The sequence below is a fragment of the Tympanuchus pallidicinctus genome, unplaced genomic scaffold (assembly GCF_026119805.1).
Source record: "Tympanuchus pallidicinctus isolate F22 unplaced genomic scaffold, pur_lepc_1.0 scaffold2, whole genome shotgun sequence".
In the NCBI taxonomy this organism is placed as follows: Eukaryota; Metazoa; Chordata; class Aves; order Galliformes; family Phasianidae; genus Tympanuchus; species Tympanuchus pallidicinctus.
In genome coordinates this window covers 32,096,947-32,106,820 of record NW_026294721.1, presented here as the reverse complement: position 1 = coordinate 32,106,820, position 9,874 = coordinate 32,096,947, and the positions used below count along the sequence as shown (strand labels likewise).

The window sequence follows — 9,874 nt, the reverse complement described above, 5'->3', positions numbered from 1 at the left end:
TGACAAATACCTGAAGAACTTTGCTTCAGCAGTTTCTTTATAAGACCAAAATCTAAAGCAAAAAACAAACCCAAAGCCATCAAGTAATCAAATCATTTTTATAAATATTTATTGTAACTTTCAAAATTATAGCGGTCAAAAATAGCAAGTTTCTGTATAGTAATTAAATGTTCCTATCAACTCTGAAAAGACAATTCTAACGTACACCAAAACAAAGTCAGTCCTTGTTAGTAATTTCCTGGATTGGAAGTCTGAGGTGCAGAGCCTGGCGCAAACGCTTCAAAGATTCTTCTGCCTGCAGTGGGAGAAAGAATGAGTTCATCTTATGTGGCCCTTCATTTTTGCCTTTCTCAGAAGACACTGGTCTCGTACAAGAAAGCAGACTACTCAAATGGAGGATGCTCAGCTTTACAGTCCTACTCAAGCCATTCAGTTTCCAGAGAGCAGAAACTGAAACCACTTTCCCACACCCTCTCCAACACACAATCCAAAGTATTATTTTCTTGAAATTGCACTTAAAAAAAAATCATTCTCACAAGCCTATTGAAAAAGCAACAAACTCTAGCCTGTGCATGTCCAGCCCACAGGCCACACGCAGCCCAGCTCAGCCCAGCCCACCCTGCAGCTGCACCCTGTGCATTAATGCATTACCATGGCTGTGGCTCTGCCCCGCTGAGCAGCCCCAGGCTGGCACCCATTGCTAAGCACCAACTGAACCTCATGTGTGCCATCAGCAATGTATGGGCTGAAACCAGGGCACGGGGAGGGTGCAGTGCAGCGCCGACTCAAGTGATGGCAAATACACTTATGGATTGCAATACATTGGCTAAATGCAGTTCTCTATTAAAATAGCTGGAAATGTAACAAACATGGGGAGAAGGGGCAGTAGGGCAGCCTAGTGCTCAAAACCTAACTCATGTGTTTGAAATTTAACTTGTGAAAGTCTCCTTCTCTGATGAACTACTGAAGTAGTTTACATGTCAAAGGCAAACACCGTATGCTTATTTTAAAAGTGCAAACTGGTTAATAAGCAATATGCCATTCTGAATGTAAGTAACAAACCCTGAGGTCAGTTTTCCAATAGCTGAGAGTTTACTGAAAAAGTAAACCCAGAGAAGACCACCCCATTTCAGGATTGTATTTAAATACCTCTGCAAGTTCTTCTTTTAGCTTGTTGTATTGTTCCACATTAAAATGCTGGGCTTTGGATTTCTGGTAGAAGTAGTGGAGGAGCTGCCTGTCTTTGGCAGCAGGGTAAATGTAGTCCTAGCGAAGAAAGAAAGGCACATATTGGAGGTTAGCGAGAAAAAGGAGTCAGAGAAATTCAGCCTGTTTCACAATTACTTATCTAGTTCCACAGGCATGTACACACATGAGCACAAATACACCAATACAAAATGATGTTAAGAGACTACATACACAGGTATACTCTTATTTGTCATAAGGGCCCTCTTAGACTCATGCCTGAAATCATTTTTGTAGTCTCTAAAGTAATTTTCTGTAATAAAGACACAGCTTGAACCTCATGACTGAAGCCACCTGAGTAAATGGACATGACTTTCCAAGGAGTCAGAGAAAGTTCAATTACTGCTTTTTAAAGAGTTACTTGAAAGTCTCAAGCATTCATGCCAACACCGCTGTTCTAAAAAGACAAGCAGTAATCTGTATAAAGAGATTTATGTGTATCTGGATACATAAAGTAGGAATACCTCTGCCCTTGTTAAAAATCAGTGAGAAGGAATAAAACCAATGAAACTAGTAAAACATTCAAAGCCAGTTGTTCCTAAAAACAGACATGTCTCACCTTTTCACAAATGGAACCTAATATCTCATGAGGTCTGTGGATTCACCAGTATTATGGAAGGAAGCAGTAGCTACTCTTCCACATAACTGCTTAGTAAACAAAGAGATTTTCCACTACAAATGTTGGACATCAAGATGTCTATTTTGAGAGTGAAGTACAGAACTAAAAAATGAAAAAGTAGCATTCTTCAAAATCTTACAGGATTTCAGGACTAGTCTGTATTGTGCAGCTCAGTTAACATCTGGGTGCATTTATTTATGTTATTGTTCAGTGATTTGCTTCCTGGACGCTTGTAAAGCAGTGTTCATTAATTGGTATAGAACTACTAGTTGCTCTCCCTTTACAGCAATGAGCCAGGTACAATTTACTATTCAAGATGATCTACAAAAATTAAAAGAAAATGACAGATTTCATTCATCACTTCTCATATCCTGGCTGATGGAGTTTTACAGGTAGTAGTTCTGCTCAGAAGCTGGTTGATAGTGCAGGTGTAACATTACCTCGCCTGATAATATAAGGCATTTTTATCCAATCCTATCAGAAATCAATCTCAACTCCCCCAATCTGATGGCAAGGCTACTTAATAAATTACATTTTAATCAGAATTCAAGCACTAGGATTTTCAGTTTCTCTAGTCCTTCCTTTCAGTACTCCAGACAGGAGGGGGAATCACCTGTTTAGTAAGGACAAAGTAGGCATAGAAAGCCATGGCACTCCCATAGGTGATGAAGTATGTGACCGGCTCCATGATGTCCCACGAATAGACCCACCACGTGAGCCATGCCAACGCTCCACCTTGCATTGACATCAAAGCTAAACCAACCCATAGAAGCCTGGAGGTCTTTGCATCGGCACTGTCCATAATTCTGGCTTTCATCTAGGGTGAAGAAATAAACACAGGAACTTGTTCAAACAAACATTAGTTGAGGAGCTCATCAGTTGCACTGCGTTTACTCCTGCAGGGCTGGATCCTTTCTCAGTGCTCTCCTCTTACACACTTACTTTGTGAAGAAAGAAAAGGACTGAAATCCAGAGGCAAACAGATCTCCTGGCTACTGAGCACCAACAGATGACACTGTTAATTTTCCCTTCCCACTGCTCGAGATTTACATCTGCTGGATTTCTATTTATCATTAAAGGCAGGTCTTGTTAACACTGAGGCTGGTCCTCACACGTAGCAGGTCCGAAGTCAAGGAAGAGTTTGCTCATCCTATCAGACTCCTGTTTCCTTCCTTCAAGCTGAGTTACCTTAACCTGCCCCAGATCAACATGTATAACTTCATTTCTTAGATTACAGCAACCATTAGTCCATACAATCTGCCTTTTGTCTTGGGACACAGGAAACTGCCACAGATAATTTTTAAGCTCAATGTTGGTTTTTTGTTTTTTTCCCTTTAATAGGTATTAAGAACTCATACAGCAACAGGTGATTAAGTGGGTGTTCAATCCCAATACCAGCCATGCTAAGGCTTGTTCCTGACAGTCTTCTCCAGATGTTGCAGCTTTTAATCAGCTAACATGCACTGCAGGAGAGAAAAAGAACTGAACTGGAAGTTATTTGAACTGCATTTGAATTGACTTTGTTTGCATGACAAATAGATACTCTATGCATCCATCTGATCATTTTCTATCACAAGACTTACTCCTGTTATGAGGAAATGCTTTTGCACTTAAAAACAGAACAACAACAAAGCCATCTCCCTCCCTTCCAACCTGTTCAAGAGGCATCAGCTGTTCTTTCAGGTGGTCCAGTTTCTGTAGCAATTCTCTCTCTTTCTTGATCTGGTGATCTTCTGAATGCAGAGCCACAAACAGTCTGTGAACCAGGGATCTGATATCTTCCATTTCAGTAGCATGCTCACTACTCAGCTTATCTGAAGAGAAAGTGTTTATCATTTCAAAATATTTCAAGAATTTACCCTTCACTGTTCTCTCCCCAGACCTACACCCATGAAAGCAAGACCATCCAATGGTACAAAACCAAAGAGAATTTTTTTTCTCCAGAGAGGTTCCAATTGTCTGAGACATGCCTTCCACTAGATTAAGCCAGACAGTCAGTGCTATTAAAACATGGCTCTTACCTTTTACAGGAGTTGACACACTGTACGTTGTGTTGTTGATAACAAGCTTAAAATCATTCATCAGTAAGACCTCCATCAAGGTTGCATCAGAGACCTTGCTACCATCTGCAGAATAAGATTTAAGATCTAGACAGATCATGCTTATCATAAAGAATCTTAAACGTTAGTGAATCTTTACTAATGTTTGGAAGGGAACTTTGGAAGGGTACTTTTAGTAAATCCTGTAACTGATGCTAAACATTAAAGAGGAACTCAGTGCATAGATTTGAATGCTTTCTCTACCAGCATCATGTGAGCAATCCTCTCAGCTTCATTAGCATTTACTATTATTCTTACTACTATTTCACTATGTTGTCTCCTGTGCTTTTCTCCAATGATTGGCTTAAATTGGAAATTGGCCTGGTTTGGACAGATTTGCATTTCAAGGCAGAAATAGCATTAAAAGAGCTTAGCCACACAGAATCTGGCTCTATACAAGCTTAGCAGACTGCTCCTCTGTGTTGCATACATTTCTCAAACTTAATTTCACCATGCTCTTCTGTATTAGTATCTGCATTTGCATTACTTGGATAAAGGACAATATGACTGAAAATCTTGAAAATTCACACATCACAATTATGGCCTTGGAACATGCACATGAATTTGAAAATATTTTATTCCCCCAAGCATCTCTCACTCTGACAATAATTAAAGTTTATAGAGTTGATCATAAAGAAAGAGCCTGCAAGCGTTTCTCATAAGAGACTTTTAAATCCCTGCTCGTGAGAATGTTCCCATGAATCAGAAGGAATGTGCATTTTTGAGTAAGCTTCAGAAAACCAGGCTTGGGGCTTATTTCTAAGAGTTTCAGCAGATGTAAAAATCAGGCCTGTGAATACAAAATTGGTTAGAAGTGTAATAATCTTGTCTTTACTACAAGCAGGCTCATATTTTCTCGTTATGATTATGACTAGAATTGACCAACTGGAACTGTAGCAAATCCATAAATTGTGATGGAAAGACTTGAATTTTGGTTTTGCCACCTACACACCAGTTTGTATCTGCATTTAAATCTACAATAAAGACTTTCTGGAAATTAAAACACCTTCAGAGAGACCTTACATTCAATTAAAGATTTATGTATTTCCTTAAACAAGCTGTTATAATCAACAGGAACAAGTCTTGTCAGTAGCATTTTTCATATTTTTATTACAGTAAGTATGAACAATACTTGCAATCATTCTGTTTTAATGCCAGTTCTGGCTGAGTTAAGATAGCTAGACAAACTGTCCAGTACAAGGCAGACCAGGAGCCACAGAGGCATTAGTATAAAACACTCTAGAGGACCCTTTCCTACTTCTCTCCTATGAAAAAGACTTGCAGGAACTCTACTCCACCAACACCACAGAGAACAAGCCAAGAAAAATATACTGTTCACACCTATTTGCAATGACTATATACTGCAGACTAGGGAAAAACTGAAATCTGCTATCAGGAAAGCTGTTGTAGAAGTTTTCTTCCTGCTTTTATACTTCTTCCCTACATTCCCTACTATTTTCTTTTGCGAGAGGTTCTTTCCCGCCTGCTAAGAGGAAACACTGCTGGGACATGAAGGGTCCAAGAGCCAGCAACAAGCCACTCCACATTAGCTGTTTGATCTGGGCTTCACTCCCTGTACATACAGAGGGTGTCTCTTCCTGCCTCTGCAAAGGGGTGCGCAGTAGCAGAAAACAGAAGCTTTATTCTTGAGCACAATGATCGGACTACTCACCTCACGTGGGTAGGTAAGTAGAACTGGAAGGATTTCATTTCAGAATTTGAAATGTTAATGTGCTATCCAAATGTTTCTTCCTTCTTCTCTTTTTATAAAGTGTTGTAAAATCAAACGTCATTTGTATGTAAATTGAGGTGACATTTATAAAATGACATTTAAGCAAAAAACGTTCCAAAAAGAAGTGCCACACAGGTACTTTGTTCTGGATCTGATACATTGCGGATTTATTAACCTGTCCAAACCTTTCATTAGCTGAAAAGTTGGAAAGTTTGAGGAGAAGAGTTTGTTTCGTTTTAGAAAATTCCATGCAGGCTTTCAGAAAAGTTTACTTTTCCTCCTACGCTTAAGCACAGGTATTTAAAGGTGAACAAAGGGCCACTTTTTATCTATAGGCATTTTGCAAGACTAACTACTGAAAATGAAAGTGAGTCATCAGATAGAGAACTAACATTTTCAATTAAGGCTGAGTTTCATTTAATGGCTAGATGACACTAAAAAGTATCTCCATTAAATCAAACCTTCATAATTTCTCATTAATAATACATTCTTAAATTCAACTCACAATACTTGACCAATAGTTTCTCTTTACAGTATCAGTTTCCTAATGAATTAATCATCTAAGCTGTTCTCTACCCTTACAATTGCCTGGCATCTGAGAATACAGAGTAGAGAATCAAGATATTTTTAATCAAAACAGCCAGCATTTGCATTCTAAAGTTGGAGTTTAAAGAGATGACACTAGGTGAAAAGAGCCCAAATTTCTTTACAGTTTGGAATCCGGTGTTCATCTATACTGAAAATGTTAGACTTTTAGGTTTCTCACAGAAATCATCTTGTGTTTCACAAAAGTCTGAAGTTTGCCCTGAAGCAGAATTGTGTAGTTAACATAAAGCTTTTGAAGACCTAACACGGAAGAATGGGGCTCAGCAGTGAATCACAAATACTTAATTCATGGGTGCTCTTTTGCAAAGATAGCAGTACTGAGAGATACTGTAGGAGAACATTCTTGGTTAGCCCTGCCTTATCTATCCCACAGAAGAATCATTTTTACTGTGAACTTCCATTGTAAAGGGGAAGTTACTGGCAATGATGATTTGCCACAGTGCTGTCTGAAAATATGGGAGAATCCTACAGAATTATCTTTTCTAGAGACGTTTCTACCTTTGCTGCCCAGTAGACACAGTATTCAAGAAGAACAGCACAAGACCATCCTGCCAGGAAAATCAACTCACACAACTTCCTGCATACAGGAAGCTCATGCACTGTGATCCACACAGATTATATCTCTCCAGAATTTCAGAAAGCTGCCCTTTATCACTGCATGCTTTTTCTGTTTGCTTAGCTCCCAATATGTTTTCCACATGAATTCATATCTGCATTAAGGCAAGCATTCTTCCAGCTTCAGAAAAGACAGAACAACTGGCAGACATCTGGAAGAACCAGACTGGTTGCCTTTCAGAATGATCACAGAGGACAAGGATGGAAAAAGATGAAGAAAACCAGAAGAGACATTTATTCAGAAACAGCATGATGAATAGAAGCTATTTGAAAGAGATAACAGAGGAGTCTACTGGGAAGGTTACAGTAGTATGCCCAACTCTGCATTTTACATCAGCTCAAGAAGACTCAGATACTGAATGTGAAACCCAAAAAACATCAGAAGCATTAATCTCAACAGTAACAAAGCAAAATCTGATGCAGGTTTTCAATCATGCTTCAGAGGGGAAGTACAGATGATTTGAACAGCAATTAATTCATTCTGAAGACAGACAAATGTAAGATACCTATTGCAAAGACTTCTGCTTTCACAATTCCTTTATCTTCTCTCTGTACATCCTGCAGAAATGCCCCCACTGTGGCTACCACTGGTTTAACCGCAAACTGGCAGCGTTCTCTTCTTGTAGGCAATGTCAGAGTTATCATGGGAAGACCATGCCTGTAATTAATAGTTACTTCTGGGAAATGAAGAAAAAAATGAAATGAGTGAAAAAGCTGTATTGTAAGTTGCAGTTTAAGTTAAAGCTATTTTTAAAGCATGGGATAAATAAAGATCACCACATGGTACATATCCTTAATGAATATAGTGCTTTATCTTCTGGGACATGCTGCTTCATGGCAACCTAAAGCTCCACAGGAAGAAGAGGGGCAGTGCTGAGCTCTGTTCTCTGGTGACAGCAACAGAGCCAGAGGAAACAGCCTGTAACTACGTCAGGGGACAGTTAGGGCTGCCCAGGGCAGTGGTCATGGTGCCAGGTTGCCAGAGTTCAAGAAGCATTTGGACAATGCTCCAGTCAAAGGGTTTGAATTTTGGGTAGTCCTGTGTGGAGCCAGAATTGGACTCCATGATCACTTTGGATCTCTTCCAGCTCAGGGTATTTTATGCTTTAGATTCTATGCATGTGACACACAATGAACTTGGTCTCGCAGCAGAAGCTGCATCACCCGGCAGAGTTAGGCACTGGCCTGCCTGCTCTCAGCTGACAGTGTTGTGCCTCCTGCTCAGAGAAACTGGCTGACAATTGATAGCCTTACCATCAGAGGGCACCAGCATGCTGTAGCAGGCTCCTTCCCGCCGTGCCCAGGTCCCAGCGTGCCTCCAGAGCTGTACCTGCTGCACAGACATGGGAAAATCATTCTAGCAAGGTGAGAATACAAGTTAGCTCATAACTGGCAGCACCAGCTATGGGGATCTATTTCTGTACCATATTACAGGCAAGATGTGCTTCTGAAAAAGCCCCTTCCTTACCAACTCTTATCTAAAAGGCAGAACCATCTTTCCAGAAAGCATGAATGCTGTCAAAGGTATAAGTGACCTATAATTAAACTTTTTGTGCAGCACAGTTTAAATAACTCAGGAAAAAAAAGGGAAGGAAAGAAAGGGGAAAAAATAGTGTTTCTGAAGTGCTTCGTGCAACTCTCTCCTGAAGGCACAGGAGCTCTGCAACACTCGGCTTGTAACAAGACCCAAAACTACATGCATCACTTCACTGCAGTCTCACTGCTGAATCACAAACAGAACATACTCAGTTGTATCAAATAAAACAAGAGCCAGTGCAGCCTGATGGCACTCTTTGCTTCATTACACACCACTAACCACAGTCTAAGCTTTGGCATTTAGGGCATTAAAAAGCAATGCTAACAAGGCAGCTTGCCAGGCAAAAAGCACTCCCTCTCCAACAGCTGCTGGTGCACTGGGGAGAGGTGACCAGGACAAGTTGTTTCCCAGAAAAGGTTCGGATGTAACACAGCACAGCACCCTGAAGGCCAAAGCAAGCCCTGCAAGCCAAAGCCCTGTGAAAAAGCACAGAAGGCAAGCTGCAAAGGCAGGACCCACCTGCCTGTAATCCTTATGGGATATATTGGTTTGTGAAGAATCCCAGGCTCTACTATTTGAACAGGAGTATCTCCTATTAGGATGAATACAGAATTTATCTGTAAGAAACAAATCTATCACACACTGTGTGATTCAAAGGCACTGACTCCGCCCTGGGTTTCTGCCTGGAACAAGCACTGCTTAGAATTTAAAGATAAAAATAAATCACTCTGGGAACATCCAACACTAAGAAGCTTGTAAATTATAAACTTCAGGCACCAGAGGCAGTCAGAAACCTACACAACAGCAAAATGCCTAAGCATGCCAGCATTATTAAGCACACAAGCAGCAGCAGTCCCAGAGAGACAAAAAGCTGACAACACATACTGTGACTTGCTCACGCCCTCACCTGTGCAAAAGGCTTGCCCTGTAACAGAGCACATGTACACACCTACTAGACTCCACCTACAGCAGGCAATTACACGCACACACACACACACACAGAGACACAGAGACACAGAAACATACATAAGGAAACAACATTCAAAATGTGATCTGTTTTTCACAGAAGATCCTGAAACACAGAGAACTGCCATGTGTAATCTTAACAGCATCCCTTACACTGTAAATATGTTGCTTGTCTGTTCTAATGGATATTTTTTTAAAAGTCACAGTGCAGTAGAGTATAACTGAGTTCCCAACAAGCTCTTTCTACACAAGAATAACTTGGCAGGGTGAGGGGCTGAGCAATCCTTCTCTGTGCATATCCAGGTTTGTACCTCATGTTTCAGTGAAGCCATTAAGCCATGAGTTTGCCCCCTACAGCAAAACCACCATCCCCTTCTCAAACAGTCTGGAACAGCCGCCACTGGCACAGAAATGAAAACAGCCACCACCATAGCTGGAAAGGAAGGCTTGCGCAG

The 9,874-nt window shown here is 40.6% G+C and overlaps 1 protein-coding gene across 2 annotated transcripts in view; it reads right to left on the bottom strand.

Moving 5' to 3' along the window:
* Positions 1 to 92: 92 nt before the first annotated feature.
* Positions 93 to 9,874, bottom strand: part of MCUB (mitochondrial calcium uniporter dominant negative subunit beta) — a 28,726-nt gene continuing 18,944 nt past the window's right edge. For both annotated transcript variants that reach the window (XM_052682144.1, XM_052682145.1), the window contains exons 2-8: positions 8,171 to 8,246; positions 7,423 to 7,593; positions 3,886 to 3,990; positions 3,518 to 3,678; positions 2,478 to 2,681; positions 1,150 to 1,266; positions 93 to 295 (exon numbers count right to left, since the gene is read on the bottom strand). In XM_052682144.1, the coding sequence (XP_052538104.1) occupies positions 218 to 295; positions 1,150 to 1,266; positions 2,478 to 2,681; positions 3,518 to 3,678; positions 3,886 to 3,990; positions 7,423 to 7,593; positions 8,171 to 8,246 (912 nt within the window). In that variant the 3' untranslated portion in view covers positions 93 to 217. The remainder of the gene's footprint in view (positions 296 to 1,149; positions 1,267 to 2,477; positions 2,682 to 3,517; positions 3,679 to 3,885; positions 3,991 to 7,422; positions 7,594 to 8,170; positions 8,247 to 9,874) is intronic.